Below are 21,685 nucleotides of genomic sequence, written 5' to 3'. Positions count from 1 at the left end.
AGTGCATCAGTTAAGAAAATATATACACTAAGTGTATCAGTTAAGAAAATATATACACTAAGTGCATTAGTTAAGAACAAGCCAAAAGATAAATCTGAGTTTAAAGAAAATATTAAAAGAGCTAAGTGAGTTTGATCTGATGAAGCAAGCTTCCTCAGCTGACAGGTCACCTTGGGGGACACGGTGAGATTTTGGACGCATTAGTCGGGGCCCTGCCAGAGGATCTCAAGCTGTGATCCGGCTCAGAAAGAGTTAGCAGTTCAAAGATCAGGAAAAGGAGCCTGACCATTCAAAGCTTTAAAAAAAAAAAGGTGCAGGATAATCTTAATAAATCAATTCCAAAATGGCAGATAACCTGTGAGGGGTAGCAAGGATTGATGTGATAATGGTCACTTCTCTTAGTAGTGTTAAAAGCTTGGCAGTGGCCTCTTGTATAAGTTGCCGTCCTTGAATATTTCACCTGCTGATACCTGAATAATGTGTCAAGAAAGGAAGGACAGAATAGTGAAGACAGTACGCAAGGATGAACTTTTCTAAATGTACAGAAAAGAAAAAGGCATGACCCAATCGGTTAAATGTCTCAGTTGGACAAAACTTTTTTTTCCTGAGCATCAAAAGAGTTAAATGTCTATTAGACGAAACACCCAGATTATAAGAGAGATGGTTAGTGCTGTCGTGGCTGAAGGACCAGAAAAGGTAATGCTAATTATTTCTGATTTTTGGTCATTCAGCTGTAAAAATTGGATGTCCAATTATTAATTTTAGCCGGGTAAGACATAATATGGGAGACATTGGTAGTAAAAGGCTTTATTGACACATACAGTTGCATATCATCTGTGTATCACTGATCATCAATATTATTATATCTTTCCATGATTTACTCCAGGTGTGGCATGTATATAGTAAATAAGAGGGGACCCAGGACAGATCCCTGGAGGACACACAAAAGAAAGTTGCATGAAAAAGAGGCATCTCCAAACCCATAGAAGGACCTGTTTGACAAACAGATGAACAATCCAGAACCACAAAAAAAAACAAAAAATAGAATGAGTAGGATTTGACTGTTGCAGTTTATCAAAACTACATTCAAAGTTGCCCACTTCTACCCGGCACAACGGCTCCTCTTGGATAGCACCTGGTCATTACTTTTTTCCTGCCCTTACGCCCTATACTGTTATTTGCTTGAGGCTACACATCCACTGCCCAAAGGCTGCTCAGAAACATCTGAAAACCACAAAAACAAGAAAATACAGACAGAGGGCAGTACGGTCTCTGCAGACACAGACTTCTCGTGGGCCATAAATAATGACTGAGAGCTCACCTGAACATACAATCTTTTCAGGAAAATCATCACTCAGCCTGTCCTTGTTTTGTGACTTTGTGGTTCACAGGGCTGAGCTGAGGTCAAGAAGAGCGCTGGGGCTGCAGAGTGCAGCCTCAGTGCTGTGTGGAGAGTGAAAACCACATTGAAATATTTCAGAAATTTGACTGTTGTTCATGAAAGAAATCGCTTGTGTGGAAAATAATCCTATGCAGTGCCACCAGAGTGAGGATTCATATTTCATCTAGTCGTTAACCCTTGACAGCACTTCAACAGCCCCTCCATTCAAATGTATGAGTTTGTATTATAATTTGGTGCATTTTTAGAATTATAAACAAAAAGTTATGATAATACAAACTTAATCGATGTCTGCAATTGCAACATAATATCAAGTTATCACTGATATATCATTTATATGCAGTCCATACAAACAGATCTCTTTTTATGCTGCTTTCCCTTTGAATATGCTTAAAAGTTGTTTATCAGCCAAAATACTGATATATGTAGCGGGTCAACCACCGCATTTGTAGACTTGTTTCTTCAGTTTTTACAGTCTTGCATATGCTTCGCGTCTACATGCTACATACTACATATTTGTGGTGATAGTTAGGGGACTGAAGTGTCCCTGACAGCGAGCCCTCAGGGGGGAAAAGAAAGGCAAAGCCACATTTATCACAGGCTCATAGACTGCCATCTGTAGGACTCCAGACAGAAGTTCAAACGAAGCAAAACTGAACCGATTGTTTTCAAGCAACTGTTCCTTAAAATACACATTTCAACAGATTCTCTCAGGATTGTTCCTTTCTTTTCTTCTCAATAATTTATATACACTGTGAATGAGACTGTTTTCCCTGAAGAAAATAAAGCAGAAAAAACAACAATAGCCCACATATGTGAAACAAATTAAAGATGGTTGTGAAATTAAGAATGAATGTCATTCCGAACAGACATTCACACATGTCATAGCAGGAATAGCACTTGCGTATTTAATAAAATGACTGATGACAGCATCATTCATTCCCTGCTACTTTGCGTGTGTGCTCGCTCATCGTAATGGTGCAATCGTTAATGCGGTGACTCACATTTGTGCTTTTTTTTCCTGCAATGACAAGTCAAAATGTGAGTTGTGAAACAGCTCAATCCCCCCCCGCCCCCACACACACTAACCTGAATGCTCACTTATTACATCCCATGAATGCAACTTATCTGACAGGGGCACAGCTGCATTGTTGAGACAAAAAAGGTGATGTCTCGGTATTAGCTATCACACAGTTCATTCTGCTCAGAAATGGAAATGCTTGCGAGTAGAACTGCAAATAAGGTGGCATAAAGCAGGCAGCTGCACAGATGGCAGTTCACCCTCCACAAATCTACTCCTTTGAGCTGCCAAATATATAAAGATCAAACAATCTGCTTTATAATATTGTTATATAAGAAAATTGCTAAGGAGGTCAATATTAAGAACAATGTATATTTACTGTTGTTGAGATTTTTGTCTGAGTTTTGCATAAATAATACAAACGTGTTCATCCCTGCTGCAGCTGTTCATCTCTCTACCTGTAATACAGCACTCAACCTCTCTGTGCTCAGTTCAAAGGAGTGAAATAAAGATGTTTTAGCCGTTTCTCATTTTGCTTGTCCAACCCTCAGTAAAGTGAAAACCTTCACGGAGACACAAGAGGCCGCTCTTGAGGGGAAGAGGGCGAAAGGCAGCGCAGTGGTTTCCTGATTTGACAGCAGGGGCTTGTTTTACAGCACAAAACAACAAGGATGTAGATTTCTAGCGACGATGCGGCAACACAGATAGTCGAGGAGAGGATTAGGTAGATGAGAGCCACCGCTTGTACCTCCATCTCTCCGGTTTGAGCCGCGGAGTCGACCCCAGAGGGAACCTGAATATCGACCGAAGTGCAGATGAATGTCTGTGCCTTAAGTGTCGCTGGATTTGTTGTTGTTAGCTGCTAATGCTAACCATAGGAAGTTGCGAGCTAGCTGGCCTAGCAAGCTAATAGTTAAATTGGAGGGGAAGTCAATTAGCCGCATGTGTTTGATTAACTTAACGCTGTACGGCGAGTAAACTCGGCGTTGTGTGTCTGATGGAGCCAGCTAACCTTGGCTTCAGTAGTTCAACAACTGCAGCTTTGGCTAAGCTTTTGAAGTACCAGCCGTAGCATTAATAGTGTTACCTAGCTCCCTCAGTTAGCCACCACTATCCCTGAAAGAATGAGCAGAAAACACCATCATTTAAAAGGAGCAGAAGTCAGCTGCTGCGTGAAATACTTCTTATTTGGATTCAACATTTTATTCTGGGTGAGTAAACGACAGTGTTTCTTATTGTTTACCTGTCGGTATCATGAGGAAAATAGCGCTAATGTTACTAACTTGAAAGTCTCATTAAATATTCTGGCAGTTAGCTTAACGTTAGCGCCACTGGTGTTGGTGAGCTCTAACTGATCCCTGAGGTCTCAGTTCTGTGATCAGTTAAGCTAGTTTAGCTAATAACAAAAGCATTTTTCCATTTTGTTGTTGTTGTTGTTCAGCTTTATTGTTGTTGTGTGTGTTGCAACTTATGTAACAGATTAGCTTGTTTTCTTGTTGGTTAATTTTTGGCACAAGACAGCAGTCAGGTGAACAGTAGTTAAGTCTTTCAATTGGCAAAAGCATTGTTGTCATGACTTAACAATGTGAAATGTAACTTTTTTAAACCTGTACTCATTCTCAACTGTATTTTTTCCTTATTGGCTTGTGGATAGCTGGATTTTTTTCCTCCGTATCAAAGTGAATCATTGTTTACAAGTGGGTGCAAATCACAAATACCAGCAGGCACTTGAAATACTTAATTAGTAGTGAAACTGAAGTTTCCAGAGAAGTAAAGGGACCTCTGATGATGGTTGGACTAAGCGCAGCTGGTGAAGATAATAAGTGTGGCTGATGTTACTTTCCCTGCCTTAGCAGTGAGGATTGGTACCATTGTGTTTTGAGTTTGAGAAATGGCAGTCTCATCTGTATTGTTAGGCCAGTGTCAAGTGAGCCCACATCTCCCTTACAACAACCCCCCGAGTCTTTATCCGTACTCGGTCTGAAAAGTTTCTCTGTTCATTATGCGCCACCCCTCCCTCCTCACCCGTCTGCATTGCCTCTGTGCGGCTGGTCTAGTATAATGTAGTCTGTGGGTGAAGGAATGGCGTGTCTGTGTGCCCCAGAAGGTCTTCCCACACACTGTTGGAAGCAAAAGGCCACACAGGCCTGAATACCACCCAGCCCTACTCTTTTCAAGCACTCTTTTCACCCCCACCACCACTATAGTGCTCGGGCTCTGCAGGACAGCATTGTTTCTCTCACTCACACACCCACAAACGCACAAAGAGGGACGGTGGTAACAAAGACTGGCAGGGGGGAGGATTGGGTGTGATTCTGTGTTTTCTCCCCTCATATGCTTGTTCTGTCTGACTCGTCAGGCACATGGGATCCACATGTATTCCACCTCCTTTTGTCACCACCTCTTCAATCCTCAACACGCCTCTTTGAAATGTAGGAGTATTACACTCTGTCATCTTTTAGGTGAAGCTGAGGGTGATATGAACTGCCACAAACCAAAGAAGAAGAAATACAATGCTCAAATACATTTTACAATTGGCCTCACAAATGAAACGCACTCTGTAATTCATTTGCACTGCGCAGTCAACTAGGAAATATTGAGTCATAGGGCTATAGTGTTGTGTCTGATTCATCTTGTGTTCTTTCAGACCATTTGACACTCAGGCCAAGCTAACAGTCCTGTGTCTTAGTGCTTTGTGAAACCATGGAACAAGTTCCAGCTCGCTGGCTGTTTCCGTTAATAATCACTAGAAGATGTTCTCCTCTTGTCTGTGTGCTGCAAAACTGGATTTGACAGACAAGCCAGTGCATTGCCGAAATAGAGAGAGATGGGGGTTTATTCTCCACAAATCAACCCATTTGTCTCTCCTATAGTGATCTTGTCAGGCTTGAGAATGCTGCCCAAATTGAGACAGAACGCTTGTAAGGCCCTAAATATTGGGAACAAAATGGAGCAATAAAACCTGGAGCCTTCTCTTCTGCTGTGAATTCTTCCAGTGCCTGAGCTCACTGCCGACAGCCAGACAATCTCACCCGAGAGAACAACACACTTTCTCTAGTCCTAACAATGGAAGCATTCCTCACATCCACTTAATTAATCATATTTTCTGCCTGAGCTGCTGAGATGTTTGGAAGCACTGCATGCAGTAATTAAGAGCTTGTTAAGCTGTAACCAAGTTGCTGAGTTGGTTGGATGAAGGCTGTGTGTTATTAGCCAGCTACAGCTCTGAGTGTCTGTTCACACGTGGCACTAAAAATGGGGGGTTACGAGATCACATCACAGGTGGAGAAAATATAACCAGTAAAGAACCAGGTGTGAATGCATCAGTCGAGGCATATAAGTACTGTAGGATTCATGTTGCCACATACTGTATTCATGCATCTCTGATTACATTGGAGGAAATCATCGTACATTGTTCCCTGTGTGTATAGTAGAGCTGAAATAATGGGATGAATTTATTGATCTGTCGATACAAAAATGTATGATTTAAGCCGATTTGTTGCCCAAAATCTAACCCTAACCCAAGCAAAATGTTCGCTGGTTTCAGCTTTTTAAATATAAATGTTTTAATTTGTTAAGTGAGATGCTTGTTGGAATGTCATCGATTTTTGATCTGTTATTCAGATTAAATGGGGCAATATTTGTACAGTTTTTCAACAGTCATTAACTGACAAGATAATTGTCAGGTTAAACGATTATGAAAGTAATTGCTTGCTCCAAGTCGTCTTCTCCTGAAGAAATAAAACATGTTTGTCTGGTTCAAACCCCAGCAAATGTCACATCATCATAATTTGAATAGTTTCACTTTCGCTGAACATGGAAATTATGATGCAAAAATGGTCATTCAGACTAATCAAACGTGTGACTCAAGTCAGCTAGTCCAAGTCTAAAGTAAGATCCAAGTAATTTTTTTCTTGAGCAAGTCAAGAGACTTTTCCCCCCAAAAATATATTTGTTTCCAAGGTGAAACCTGTTCAATAAATGAACAGGTTGGATTTATATTCATAAATTGAACTTTTTCAAAAAGCTTTCTTCACTTCTTCTCAGTCAAAAAAGATTCCCTCCCCATCGCCTTTAAACAGAGAAATACTGAGTTATTAGTCATGATGTCCCAAGTCAAGCCGAGTCACAACTAACCAAGTCTAAGTTGAGTCTAAGATCCTACTTTTTTATGTCAAGTCAAGTTTCAAGTCATCAAAATAGTGACATGACTCGAGCCCACATCTGTAGTACTAATTATGAATCCTACCATATCGCAATTGAAATATGTGTCACAATAACCGCTATAGCAATAATCACATGATTTATGTTGTCCTAACGTCTAGTGTATAGCAGGACAAACTCTCTTCAACGGAGTTGATGTCAAATAACCATTTTCCTGTCTTCTAGTCTTATATCTGAGGACATATGTTTGACTGTTAAGTGCCATTTGCCGTTTGTTAAAGATAAAATCAAATGTAAACAGAGAGGCAAAGACCACTCAATGGGGGATATTTCTTTTCGTATTGGTTCTGATTTCTGTTCTGATACTGTGTCAACTGCAGTCGGTCTCAGCTTGGTCTCCACATTATCTGGATATATCTAGATACAAGATGGTAACTTTGCACAGGACCTAACCTCATCCTGATAATAGCCTCAGCCTCCAGGGTTTGTTTCCACTCCAGTCAGATGAATTTGGACCCTGATACTTGTTTTAGTTGCATGCTGTTGTAATTCATCAGCCAAAGAGATACACTGATTTTTGCAGTATCAAGTGTAGAGTGTGAATGCGGAATTCGAGGGGGAAGTGTTTCTGTGCTGCAGAATCACACAAGCTGCTCGCTGTGCTGCTGATATCATATCATCACAAATGGCTGCGTTCACACGGCCAGCCACATTAAACATTCAGCTTCTTAGGGGAGTCACTGAAAGGTCAATCACTCTTAAGTTAGTCTATACCCTGCGCATTTGTGTGTATGTGTGTGTCTGGGCAGCGTGTAGCTTGGTTTGTCTACTGGTTAGTTGAGGTTAAGGGGATCAGCTGGCTTAGGGAGGCATCTCTTCTCAAGTGTTGATAATCTCTCTGTCCACATGGAGAGGATCCCCTCGCTCTGGGACACACACATCTCACCACTGCCCTTGACAGAGAAATAACCTGAGCAGCCTGATTTGAATAATGAGGCAATGACAAGGACAACTAGGCCTAGCTCCAGACTTTGTGTTTACTTGCACAGTGATAGAACATAGAGGTACAATGATGAAGACAAAGGGATCTGATATAATGATAAATTATGTACAGAAGAAAGGCAAAGAAATTGCTTGCTAGAGACTCAAGGAAGCAAATCAAAAGGGCCTTTTGAAACATCTTGAAACAAACCTCAAGCAATGAGGTATAAACTAAACAAGAACAAGAACACAGTGATGTGGTTTTCTTGGCTCTGTTGTTTATTATTCTGGAGTTCACATCTTACGTTCTGGGTTGGAACAAACCATTTCTCATTATCAATCTCTCTGCCAGTTAGATTCACAATTTATCAATTGATTGTTTAATCTATAAAATGTCCAAATCTTTTGTCCAACCAACAGTCCAGTACCCTTAATTTACTATTATAAATGATAAAGTAAAGCAACAGATCATTACATTGAAGAAGCTTTTACCAGCAAATGTATGACAGTTTTCTTGAACAATGGCTATTATCAGAATAGTTTGCAACAAATGTTTCTCTCAAATGATTAATCAACTGTACGTCACAATTCTACTTATGATTAGTTTCCACTTAGTTTGTATCTACTGCTCAGTAAAAGGCAACCACTATCAGGGCAACATTTTTGTTCCAGGCCGCATTGACAGAGTTAAACACAGGTAGTGTGTTTCAATGCCACCGACTGATCTGAATTTGACTCTGACTGCCAACATTACACTGTGGGAAAAGTCAGATAAAAGGAAATATCGCAAGCACAACACAAAGGCAGGTTCACTCCAGTTTCAATGTACTTATTCAGTCAAATTCACTTCAATCAAAACCTTATTGTCCCATGAGAGGAAGTTTGGTTTGGAAACAGGGCTTTAAAAAGGCACATAATACGGGTACAGAAAAGACTCCCAAGCTTGCATGTTTTAGGTGTTGATCAGCAGTCTGTCCTCTCCTCAAAAAAGTCCTTAGTTATTGTATATTTTATGACAACGGTTAATGGAAGTATTCACTGACTATAAAAAAGGTTCAGAAAAGGTCAAAGGAATGTTGAGCCAAAAGACAGGATACCAGGCATGGATACCTCATAGCTGTCTCATTTACTGCTGCCTTCAAGGTCGCTTTAAGCTGTGGCGGGGGCAACTTGACGTGGATTTAAGTATTTTTGACTGGAAATAATAACAAAATTGTCCATATAACAGAAAAACTTTCCTTGTGTCTGGCGCATGTTTTATTTTAGAAGCACCCGAGTGAAGAGCCCAATGTTCTTTTTTCTTTCTGCTATGTCGGATATTTCACGGTCGAGGAAACCTGAGAGATGGGAAGTAGAAGGGGACGGGAAGGGATGTGTCCATTCTGAACCACCAGGGTATTCTGTAATTGATGATTCGTGAGCAATTAACCAGAAGTTGTATATTTATTTTAAGTGGCTATAATTTAGATGGAATGCTGCATAATTACACATTGACACATACAGTATGGATGCTGCACTGGCATATCTGTACATATGGTGTAACCAGAGATGTCTGCTTTCCCAACAATATATGGATACTTCTTGAAGCACTTTAAAGCAGAACTAGATTCTTGCAATGTTCCCACTCAAATCCAAGCTATTCCTAATCATCTCTGGCTAATAGTGACAATTGTAATGTTTCTCAAGTGTAGCAATACAGATACAGGAAATACACACTTTTGTGCACAATATCATCCATGGAAATGAGACCGTAAGAAACTCATATGAGTCAGTGGGCAGGCATTTAGTAGAAAATGACTTCCTTTAGATAATTCTAATCTTCTTTTCTATTTAGGCTGCAATAAGCAGCATTCATGTAATATTTCAGGTGGGACGCAGCAGATAGGGAATCAAATCCTTACAAGTGTTCATAATTCAAGCCAAGATGGATTGAAGTGAACTTCCTGTTTATGACACCTGGGGATTTGAAATTCTATAGGTCGCATTAATGCTACATTAATTTGGGGCTCTGTGCAGTTGCATCGTCTCACTTTTAAAGAAGACTGGTTTATTTTAGCCCTCAGGTTCTCTCAGTGACACTCCTTCATGGGCTGTGTCCTGAGAAAGCTCAAAAACCTGAAGTAAAAAGGAGTAAAAGTCAGAATTGTGGCCAAAGAGTCGCACCCTGTTATTTAACGTAGGCCTTGTGTTGTCCAACAAGGATTAGTTATTGGCGATGCAGTGACGTCCAGATGTAGTTTCTTTTTTATATATTCAAATAAAACTATTAAGTGCACTGAACTGTTTGTTCTGGATACTGTAGACATGCTGTTGATTTTCATGAAGTAGTTATGCAAATTGGATTTAATTCTGTAGAGCACCAGTCCAGCTTGAACCATCATGTTGTCAAAGTTATTTTGCAGAGTACTTCATTAGTAAGTTTATTGTGATTATTTCAGAAACAACTTATTGTCCAACAAAAGTTGTTCGTTGATAGACTGAAGTTGTTTTTTCCTTTTTTAAATTTACCCCAAATTAATCGAACACAGATGGCGTTCTTCTCTTGCACAGAATAAAAAAAGAAAAATATAATATGCTAAAGACAGTTGCCAAACAAGTAAAGTGTATGTGTGGGAAATACTGCTTCATGCATTTAATAGATTACATGTATTTGGAGACAATCTATGTTTTAGTTGCCCCCAGGGCGACTCATATGGTCACTGCAGGCACCCGCAGGCACCTATTTGGGAAACCACAGTTAAAATGAATTACTTGCTGTTTTTGTTCAAAAAGACAATTGCATAAATAATATCCAAATTCAAATTTTTACATTTAAGAATCAGAGAATATTGCCAAAATTTAAAAATGAACTGTGATTTATCCAAAAGAATGTAAATACATAACCATTAATTAAACTTTAGATGGAGTTATGTAATAGTAGTTTCAATGCTGTAAATTGAGTTGTTTTCTCTTTCACATTTTCACTTTTATCAATCTGTGTGGATTATTGAGATTCAGAGAGTAAATGGTTTAATACTCCCACTGTCAGTCTAATCTCCTCTACCTGATCTCCACCGGCTTAACTGGACTCTTATCGCGTGTCTCTTTCCAGCTGAAGCCACCACCGCACCCTTCACTAAAACCTTATGTAACCACCGGGCCAACGCTGTTGTTTGTTTGTTTTGGCACACTGTCACGATGTTGGTCTTGTTATGTGTGCTGAAGAATTGCCATCAGTTTACCTGCTTTGCCAGATTTAATCAGCTTCCCAAGAAAAAAATGTATCTGAATTTCAATGGAGCTATTATATTTCAGGCTCTGACATTATAGTGTGTCTCAGTTAAGTTGATTACTGTCCCAAATCTCTTAGGAATGATCTTGTGGCAGCTAAGCAGTTGATGAGACAATAACATTATATGAGCAACACCACACTGGCCAGAAATGTGCGATTTGTACTGAAATGCAGCCTGAATAATATAATCCTGAAGGCTTAATAATGTTTTGTTTATTTTTGTGTTTTCTCGGGGTTGTCCCCAGCAGTCACCCAGTTCTCCTTTTTTTTTTTGGTATATTCTAAACTCTAAGCCCTACATTCAAGCTTCATGAGATAGGAGGCTAATACCAGAGGGATTTTCCTTAACTCTGAGGATATCACACCCTCCAGCCTCGTAAGTGGCCCACTGCAATGACTCTAACCTGCTGTAACCTGCAGATGTAATGATTCACTCTGTCCACAGCAAGTTAAAAGGCATCTTCTCTGAATTCAGTTTGTTTTAAAGGCTCTAAAAGCCAATTTTCTCAAATAGGTTCCTTCTATAAGTGCTTGGGGTTCTACATGAAAGCACACCTGCCTGTTTAAGACTAATACTGGTTGTCACAGAGATGCCCTGTAACATCTTACTTAAATAAGACACGGTGCGCAGTGCTTGCCCACCTCAGTCACTTTTACATACCATCTACAGGGCTCTAGGGTGCAACTGTTTAGCGACCACAAATCTGTCAAGTGCACAAATCTGAACATCTTCATTAGTTTAGAAGGTCTATTTGTTAAAAGATATTTTTACAGGCAAAATGTTTTTTAAACACCAACGATATATGTAAACAGTTGCCCCACAAATATTACCCTATGTTAGCTGGTTAGCGTGCAGTGGGATTTTATTTGCATCTTGTTGCGCCCTGTACTGCTAAGTCCTTGTAACTTTACTTTTTTTCAACTATCGACAGTTATTGCAATTTATTGTTTATTATGCTGTGATTTTTAATGAAGAAAAGTTTGGTGCTCAGATCCATACAGGTCCATCTGTCTGGATTAGTACAGATAAAACCTATGTTGAAATCTGTTAATTGTAGTTGTGTTGTTATTGGAGATTTCTGTATTTGGGTTTTGACTGCGTACATCTGACATATTTGATGCGGTTGAGGTTGTGTAGAGAAAAGGTGATGTCATGGATCAGTGTGGATCAATCCATGTTTTAACATTATGAGAATCATTAAAGACAGTTGTTGGGTTGTTTGCGGATGTTGCCAGGGAGATACTACAATAAATCACATGCGATCCACCCACACAGTCCTGATGCAAGTTGTTGCATGTTAAACTTCTATTAATGTCACGATACTGGGAAATGTTTGTTTTTAAATCTTATCTTTGATTTATGTTTAGAAAGTCTTGGATGTTTAACTTCATCAGCTCATGTTTGTTCTCTGTCTGACTGTGAAGCTTCTTCTCTCTGCTTTGTTTTACAGTTACTAGGAGCAGCATTCTTGGGCATAGGCCTGTGGGCATGGGCGGAGAAGGTAAGCATAAACACATGCGCACAAAACACACACTGTGGAAGTACAAATACACATTATCTTAGTACAACCCGATTGCCTCAACAGCATAGCTAAAGTTCTTTCCCACATTCCGGAGGGAATAAGCTGGAAGTCCAATTTGCAAGAGAGGGTTTAGATGAAAACAGAAATGTTGAGGGAAGTGGTGGGGGGGAATAAAGACACCATCCCTCTAATACTTAGCACTGAAAGCATACTACCTGATAATAGTAAGCATTTCTTAGTCTCAGGATATATGTTGCTGCAGCTTAAATGTGATATAAAAGGAATTTATACAGAAAGGAAGTGACAAATAAATGCAATTAGAAATTGCAACGCAGGTATATGATTGCATTCAAATAAATTATACTTACTGTAGACCAAGCAAGACAGGAACTGGCGACAAAATGGCAGCAGCTTGCAGAGCTCCGAGGGGTCTCGGAATTGTACTGCGGCACTGACTAGCTCGCAGACAGGTAGAGAAAAGTCATCAGGCTCATCTCAGCTTGCTGTCCCGCGGTTCTAGTTCATTCCAGTCTGTTAAGATGTATTAGTACGTTAAAACACCAGGGTGACTAAACTTAGCAGAGAATAGGTGGATCTGCTTCAATTTCCTGTGTGCAAATCCCACATAATAGCAGTCTCTGCAGACAGCAATCTTGTTTTTGTGTCCTTTGTCATAAAACACAGGGGGATGTTAATGAACAGGTCTACCGTTGTAATGTGTCATGACGTAATGTCTGTTATGCAGAACATGATTTGTTGATGCCTTTATTTGTGGTGTAAAAGCTTAGAAAAATTGAAGTAAATAAAAATCAGGCACTTTTTTGCTGTGTAATAGTCACTTGAAAGTACTCATGACAAAAAAAAGTAGTTCAAAATAATAGGAGTTGATGCCGCATAATATTTTGTTGAGCTGTATGTTTTTTCTATTAGAGTTTATCAGAGTCTTGAAATGGGCACATTCACGTCTTCATCCATCACAAAATGAACACGTCAAGTTTGCACGGAAACTGACTACTGTTTATTTTCCACAATTTACTGGCTACAAAGGTCAGGTGCTGCCATTAACCTCTCAGGTACAGTGGATCACAGCCTCTCATTCCAATCTAGTTAACAGTCAATTTGTTCATTAATTATCTCAAAGTTGTACCAGTCAGTTCAGTAAATGCTGCACCAGCATGGAAGCATGTACCGATTAGTAACGTCTGGCCATGAACTCTGTGCAAATAGGCCTGCACCGGAGTACCTTGGTGGAACAGTGTGAATAATTTAAAGGGATTAGACCAAATGATGAATAGCCAGACTGTAAAGGCATAATGGTGAGTTGGGGTCTTTGTGGCTGAGATGATTAGTTTCTAGCCTCCTGCACACAGCCAGACTGGTTTACTGTTTCAGGGCCTCGTGCTTGAATTCAAATGACGGCACTTCAAATCTGCACCAGTGCCACCATTGCCACACAAGAATGCACCTTCATACTGTAGATGTCCCTTTGCTCAGTGCAGTGGGAGCTTAACATAAGCAGCATGAGATTTCAGCTTTGCAGGCTTTAACTGCAAGTGTTTGACATGTGCACTAGATGTGACGAGCAAACAGGAAGTCAGATCTGAGAGTAGTTTACAGATGGTGATGCTGGTGGCGATGTTTGTCAGCATGTTGACCTTTCAACACAGTGACATAAACAGAAAGATAATACATGAACCAGAATACAGGATATACTTGAACAGGTTTTTGTGTTCACAAAGTACAACACCTTGTCATGTGTGACATTGTGACATGTTACAGCGAGCCCACCCTTTGGCGTAAAGGTGTTATTTCTGGTAGAGACATTTGTCAGTGTGAGGCATGATGCAGAATAGAGAGTGAAAGGAAAATAAGTTGGACACACTGTGGCCTCGGGGCTGTGGGGGAAGGATATGCAGAGAGGAAGGACAGATGTCTGTGAATGTTTACTGAACTGTGCCTCTTCTGATGAAAGTTAGCTGTTCCATAGGCTGGACGGAAATCTGCTAAGAGAGCAAAAAATTGTTCCAAAACACATTAAGGGGTTTTGTTAAATTATTTGGAAAGCAACACAATTGATCAATACCATTCTAAATCAGTTTTCAGTATTGCCTTTTTATTAGATTTTTTCTGCTGTACTTCTTCATCTCTGAACAGGGCTGGCAACCCCAGTTGGCCTCTTTAATTTGTCATTAGTCGAATTCCTACTACTTCTCTTTCACATCACAACCTCTGTTCAAGATTAGCTGTGTTTCTGTAGAGTGAGAACATTTTACCTGGACCTTGTAATAGAGATAGGAAGGATTGATTTTGGAAGTATTACAGGCAGGATTTTAACCGCTCTCTTTCGTCTTTCTTCTTTTCCCTCAGGGCGTGCTGTCCAATCTGTCATCCATCACAGACCTAGGGGGCTTCGACCCTGTGTGGCTCTTCATCGTCGTCGGAGGGGTCATGTTCATCCTGGGCTTTGCTGGCTGCATCGGAGCACTCAGAGAGAACACCTTCCTGCTTAAATTTGTAAGCCAGCTCACGGGTGTTAAAGTGAAGACAGTTTTTCAAACATTTCACACCCCCTTAGTTCTGCACTTCACACCAGAGCCGAGGCTGTAAGTGCAGCAGGCGTCACTGGACTCGGGTGACTCACCCATGCCAAATGCTATGGGCGGTTGCATGGCATGAATGTGTTATCTCATCAGAAAGTAATAATCAGAAAAACTGATCCGTGATTAATAAGCCAGCAAAACATTTTTATCCATGTGTCAAATATTTTTTTCCTTTTTATTTGGACTTCTTTCTTTGTATTTGATCTGCAAATTTATTATCTATAGAATTTCCTCTAAAGCCCAAAGCCATGATGGCACCAGTTTGGGAAATTTAGGTGGGTTTCATCTGTATTGATAAAAACATGTGACTGATGGAGACAAACTTGCTTGGTTGTTGCTGGCTGCGATTCTGAGTAGCTATTAACTCCAGCCGATGTCCATTAGCAGCAGTAAGTCAGGCGTCAGAGTGAGAAGCTAATGTGGCTTTTGTGCATTTATCGTTCGCCCAGTCTGCGCTCTCCCTACATTTACTGTAAAGCATGGATATAACGGGACTCCTGGGACTGCAGCTTTTTGTTGCCACGTTCGCACTCAGCACATCAAGACAGGCCTAACAACCATTCCTGCACAGGGACTTGCAGGCTTACATCAAAGCGGTTGTCCCTATTTCTTTTACGTGAGAAATGAGAAGAAAAATGTTTTAAGTGTTCTGATCCTTTTTAAAGGCCGCACCCAGATTCCTCGATTGAAGTGACAGATTTATTGTGTTCTGTTTGTGTGTTTACTCTCGTGTGTGTTTCTTGTGCTTTTCCAGTTTTCTGTGTTCCTGGGTTTGATCTTCTTCTTGGAGCTGACTGCAGGGATCCTCGCCTTTGTCTTCAAGGACTGGATTAAAGACCAGCTCAACTTTTTCATCAACAATAATGTTAAGGCATACCGCGATGACATCGACTTGCAGAATCTCATTGACTTTGCCCAGGAATATGTGAGTCAACTTGTTCTCACTGAACTTGTTTGTCAGTTACGATAAACTTCCTGGTAAAGTTCGTATTTCTTTGCTAGAGGAAGGCACTCCGTTGTCTAGAAATGTTTATATGAGTTTCAACACCGATCTTGAGTCAGCTCAGTTCTGGGCAGGGAGGAGAATGAGTTAGCCACTGCAGTTGTGGAATAAATTATATTTCCTTCAAATGATTATCCAATTATGTGAATGAAACAGTTTAGATAATTGGCTCCTGTGTGTAAACGCTGGGCTCAGTCACAACATACTGTAAAGGCGATTAGATCCGCTGTTGTCTCGCTATTTGTGTCGCACTATCTGTACTCACTAACCCATCACGGTAAGCTGGCTGCCCACCCAGGCTGACCTGAGCCAGGCTCTAAAGAGTTGTTTCAAGACCAGATCAGAGAAAATAAATCTGTCTGTTTAACCAGAGTTGACTGTCTAATCTCTGCCCGTTGTCACTGCTGTCTCAGTGGTCATGCTGTGGAGCTCACGGGCCCGACGACTGGAACCTGAACATCTACTTCAACTGCACTGAGCTGAACCCCAGCAGAGAGCGCTGTGGAGTCCCCTTCTCCTGCTGTGTCAAAGACCCGGCAGTGAGTCATTAAGTGATAATAATGCATACAATTAATCATTAATCATGCAGATTCTCCAGTGCAGAATTATAACGCGTAGTCGATAAACAGAAAATTGATTGGCAGTTAATTTAGTAATTGAATAATACATTGAGTATTGAAAAATGCAAAATATTGGTTGGCTTCCCAAATGTGAGGATTTGATGCATTTCAATGGCAAATATGTCTGTATATTTAAAGTATTTTTGGTTTGGGACTGTTGGTCACACTGAGCTATTTAAAGATCACCTTAGAAATAGTAATTGTTGTTTTCTGACATTTTACAGACATTTATTGGTTGCAGCCCTAAACTAGTTTTGAAATTACTGTATAGATTGTAGAATTGATTTAGAAAGTAATTGAAAGATGGAGTGCTAAAGAATATTTGGCTTTTTAAAGTCAAAATACAACATCTACTATATCTTGCAGTGCTATTTTTCTGGTGCAAGACTCAGTTGGCCCATTTTTAATCAATAACTTGTAAAGTTACTCTGTATAGCAATCACTGCTTAATTTTTTTCCCCCCCTTTCAGATTTAAAGAGTCACCCTTTGTTTTCTTTGCAGGAGGATGTTATCAACACGCAGTGTGGTTATGATGTTCGGCTTCAAGGGGTTTGTATTTCTAGATCTCTACCACCTCTGCACGTCTCTATAGCTTTCAATATACTCAAAGCTGCTGTAAGCTTTGTTGTCGTTTGATGCTACCACAATTGCACCATTTTGTTGAGGCATCTCTCTTTGCCTCTTTATTTCCGTCAACCTTTTGTCATTGTTTGGCCTGTTTGGTAGTATAAGCCTTCACCAGCAGCAATGATCTCTGTCCTGATTGGTTAAAGTGTGCAGGGATACCAGAGCATTTTTATTTCTCTTTTACTGCATGAGCAGGAGGAGGATATATATGGGTTACTGACGAAACACTATGATGGTGATTACTGTTGTAATATAGAGCTATTTGACACTTATTTTAAGAACTAAATAACACTTACATCATTGTTAGTTAAACGTCATTATCCAGTTCTCTTTTCATGACCCAGTTCTCTGAAAATTAATTTTATGTTTTTTGTAATGTTTTTCAATTGAATCTACAAGGCCTAGTACAATTATAACAGTGAACAGAACCGGTTCTCTTTCACAATACAGTCACTGGCAGTAGTGGAGCTTGATTGGCAGCCCATGCCAGCCTTTCTGGCTAAAATTACGTAAAGCTGCTGAGTGGAATTACTCCTGAGGGCTAGTTGATTGACAGGCTGCAAATCTGTGTGATTGAAAGGATCTAAGCAGATGTTGAAGGTGGAGTGGCTGTCAGGTTAATTTGTATTGGTCTAGATTGTGTCTCTCAACCCCCCAGTAAAATGGAGTAATGGGTGAAATAACTTTAAATGGAACCAATAAAATTTAGATTTTATAGAATCTAAACTTTCTAGGTAAAGGATGTGGAAAATGTTCCTCTTTTAAAGCAGTCCGTAAACCCAGCAAACACGGAGAACATAAAGGGTTAAATAGCACACAGTCTCCTCTGCGAGCTTCGTGCCTTAATAACAGATTGTTCTTCTAACAGGGATAATTAGGCTCCAGTTATAGCCTAGAGAGCAGCCTTACTACACTCTGTAATTGGCGACTCAGTGGGTTATGCCAGTCCGTTCCCTTTCCCTCTGTGTGTGGGTGTGGTGGTTACAACTCACTGCACTGCAGTCAGACAGATTGCTGTTGCTAGGCGCACTGCAATACAGTGAACCACCTGCAACTGAGTCGGTATGAATTCATTTTCTCTATGTGCACTTCTGCTAATGCCATGGTCATTGACATTTCGCTAAAACTATCAGTAATGTGTGGAAAGTTTGCCGCACAGCTTGTTTATGGAGTGCTGGCTGTGACAGGGGAAGAGCAGGAGACATGAGGAGGACAGCAGCACAACAAAGGCAGAGGGCTGAAATAGCTTCAGAGGAAGTTCACAGTCAGAACAACATAGTGTTTCCTGCTATTTTATTGGCTGCCAAGGGGGCTCCCTGTACCTCCCATTGGTTGAAAGCAAGCTTTCAGGTTTTGCAAGAGAACAAAGGGTTCGCCTAGTTGACTTGTCTTTTAGAGTAACAAAGAGAGCATTGTAAAGAGTCCTGTTCACACCCTTTCTAGTGTCTTTGCAGCTCTAAATCAGACCTTTTCCGAGCACACATCAGCAGCTGAATCCGACAACACAAACAGCCATCTGCCCAGTAACAGGAAACAGCTTCTGCCTGTTTGTTCAGTCCTCACAGGGTCCTCTCAATACACTACCTTGATATTCTCCATGATGTCCAGACATTGACACGTTGTAATCGAAGAGTGACTCAGCTCTCACTCACTCCTTATTCTCTGCTCAGCAGCGAAGGAGTCAAAATGCTCTCTGTGTTTTTTGTTAAGTCCCTCATTAGTCATAGGACAGAGTAAAGGTGTTTGTTTATCATGAAGAATGCCAGTGCCCTCTCTTAGAATGGAAAAAAACAGATGATTCACTTATTTACTTCTCATCTGTTCTTGTTTTTAAAAAGGAGCTGGACCGGCAGAAATACATCTATACCAAGGGCTGTGTGGGACAGTTTGAGAAGTGGCTTCAGGACAACTTGATCATTGTAGCTGGAATCTTTGTTGGCATTGCACTTTTACAGGTGAGTCTTTGTCTGTAGACTATTTACATAAGCAAACCATGTGCATTTAAAATGAGGTTTTTATCTTCACTGAACAATATGGCTTGGCTCTTGAGTTTGTATCATCACCGCCATCTAGTGGTGGCAACCGGTATCCTCAAGCAAACCTCTGCAATCACAGCCGTCTTCTCTTTCATTTTTTTTTAACACTAACATTTTGTATTCCGTATTCTCATCCTCGGTAAGCCTCTCTTGACTTCATGTCTTGCGTGTCCTCTTCAGATTTTTGGTATCTGCCTCGCACAAAACCTGGTGAGTGATGTCAAAGCTGTCAAAGCCAACTGGTGACAGGAGCTGTGAAGCGAGGAAGCCCCACCCCTCAGGCCCAACCAGGGCGACACAGCACACAAACAGTCCCGTCCAGCTGAGGGCAGAGAGCCAAGGACATTCGATTCTTGTCTCCTTTGCCACTGAGCTAAGCAGCACATATACACTCCCACACTTGTACACGTGCAAAACACAAAGAGTTTACTTCCCTGTTCGTCAGTGACACTTGAAGGGATGGAAGAATATCCCACACAAACCAAACAGTCAACACTTCGTTTACCACTCAGCTGGGATTTTTAACCCAAATATAAAGAGGACGGTCCTGCCTACTACTTTTTGTTTTTCTGTTTCTTCTGATTTTGTTCTGTGGACACGTGTATTTATGGGGCGCAGTTGCACAAGGACTTCTGTCAACTGGGGGATTGGAAGCCATGGATGAAAGTAAGAGACGACAACAAAAAAACAAATGAAAAGGGACAATAAGTCTCAATTCTTAGGTTAAGCATGACATTGTCACAGAGCCTCTTTCCACCCAGTGAAGGGTTGAACATCTCCTCCTAAAAACAGCCCATTTTCAACATGCGTGTCCCCACTTCCTGCTGTGGGGGATTGTGGGTGGATGGCCAGCTGGCCAGTAACTACACAGATTCCTCTGCATTGTCATGTTTCTCCATCATGACCTTTTATGACCACTGAAAAAACTCTGAACACTGGCCGGACAAGTTTGCAACTTCAACTCATGTGAGGAGATTTAAATTCTAACTCGAAATGTTAAAAAAAAAGTGCCATTAATTTCCTGTGACACATTTGTCTCCTTCCTGTTCTGTAATATCTGCACCCCGCCCCGCAATACCTCAGGGCCTGGCCAAAAATAGATTTTTCTGCCGCCGATTATAAAAGCATATCTATGTTTTTATTCTCCATCCATGTCTGTTGAAGTTAGATACACTAACTTGATGCAGAAAACACTGACATTTCCTCAAAAGTCGCCCTGTTTGCCCTGCAGTGATTGTATTATCTGTTGATTTATTGAAGGATATTGTATTGTATCATATGGAGCGGCATGGTGGGTTTAGGATTGTGGGAATATGCTACACACGGAAAAGGGTTTAATGATAGTTGAGATTTTGTTTATCTCTGAGCATCCCTCAGGCACATGGGATTGCTGGTTTGGGGCCTTTTATACTTGACCTATGTTACCACATTTGTCTTATATTTTGTCTTCTGCATAGCAAAATAAGAATATTTGTCTGTTTTTAAAGATGTCCTTTTATTCATGCTTTTATTTCCTGTCCAACAATAGACACAGATTTCTATTCTGGGATTCTTTGTTCGACTTCACCAGGCACCTATTTTTACCTCTGACCCATCAGTCAACTGCTAACAGCCTCTCACTGTTGATGTTGTTCACAGTCCTAATGGAGACCAAATGATATCAGCTGGCCACAAGCTAATTGCCAAGGTTTTGTCTGGCTGTGATTCTGATATTGTTAGGAATGCCAGGAATAACAAACAGCATTTCTAGACAGCCAAAATGTGAATATATTGTCCCTTTTTATGTGGGATTTGCCAGTTGAAAAGAGAAATCAAACAAGAAATTAAAAATGTAACAGTTATCGCTTTTATCTTTAAATCAATGTTGTGTCTTTTGTTTGGACTGTTTTTTAAATAGAATAGTAAATACATGCTGTTACTTTTTGATATTAGCCTCAACATAACATGAATGCTGCTTTAACTTTAACTAGATCATTGATATGTAGTACAGTAACCGAGCTAACAAGTCTCACATGAGTCGAACAGTTTGCTGAGGGAATATTTGATATTTGTTCTTTCTCAAGTTTACACTTTGCACTCAGCTTATGTCGCCCTTTGTTTGTTATATATATATATATATATATATATATAAAAAACATGACATTCTAAGTTTCCTATGAAGCTTTTCATCTTGTCCCTGATGCTCACAGAATGTAGTGTCTGATATGACTGGATTCCCCTGATGATAATGTACGTTTCTGTCTGCATTTAAGCGCATATGTTTCTGGTTGTAGCAATATCATTCAGACGCAAAGCACTGGCAGAAATTTGGGTGGGACACACACACACACACAAAAACAAACATATATATATATATATATATATATATATATATATATATAATATTATATTATATTATATATATATATATATTATATTATATTATATTATATATTATAT

General features: G+C 40.2%; 1 protein-coding gene across 1 annotated transcript; it reads left to right on the top strand.

The window, feature by feature from the left end:
* Positions 1-2,963: 2,963 nt before the first annotated feature.
* On the top strand, positions 2,964-21,368 carry tspan17 (tetraspanin 17). The gene is made up of 8 exons (XM_030397024.1): positions 2,964-3,631; positions 12,288-12,338; positions 14,727-14,873; positions 15,714-15,884; positions 16,376-16,501; positions 17,085-17,132; positions 19,049-19,165; positions 19,427-21,368. Exons 1-8 carry the CDS (start codon positions 3,545-3,547, stop codon positions 19,490-19,492), a joined length of 813 nt encoding a protein of 270 aa, XP_030252884.1. The 5' UTR covers positions 2,964-3,544; the 3' UTR covers positions 19,493-21,368.
* The last annotated feature ends 317 nt before the right edge of the window (positions 21,369-21,685 follow it).

Source organism: Sparus aurata, chromosome 18 (genome assembly GCF_900880675.1).
Source record: "Sparus aurata chromosome 18, fSpaAur1.1, whole genome shotgun sequence".
Lineage (NCBI taxonomy): Eukaryota > Metazoa > Chordata > Actinopteri > Spariformes > Sparidae > Sparus > Sparus aurata.
Note: the sequence above shows the minus strand (reverse complement) of the source record. Positions and strands in the feature narration are given on the sequence as shown.

Bases quoted from the DNA above. Each gene is read 5' to 3' on its own strand.
- tspan17 (XM_030397024.1), top strand. From the start codon at position 3,545: ATGAGCAGAAAACACCATCATTTAAAAGGAGCAGAAGTCAGCTGCTGC. The intron at 12,339-14,726 runs GTAAGCATAAAC...CTTTTCCCTCAG, and splicing joins TGTGGGCATGGGCGGAGAAG to GGCGTGCTGTCCAATCTGTC. The intron at 19,166-19,426 runs GTGAGTCTTTGT...TGTCCTCTTCAG, and splicing joins TTGGCATTGCACTTTTACAG to ATTTTTGGTATCTGCCTCGC.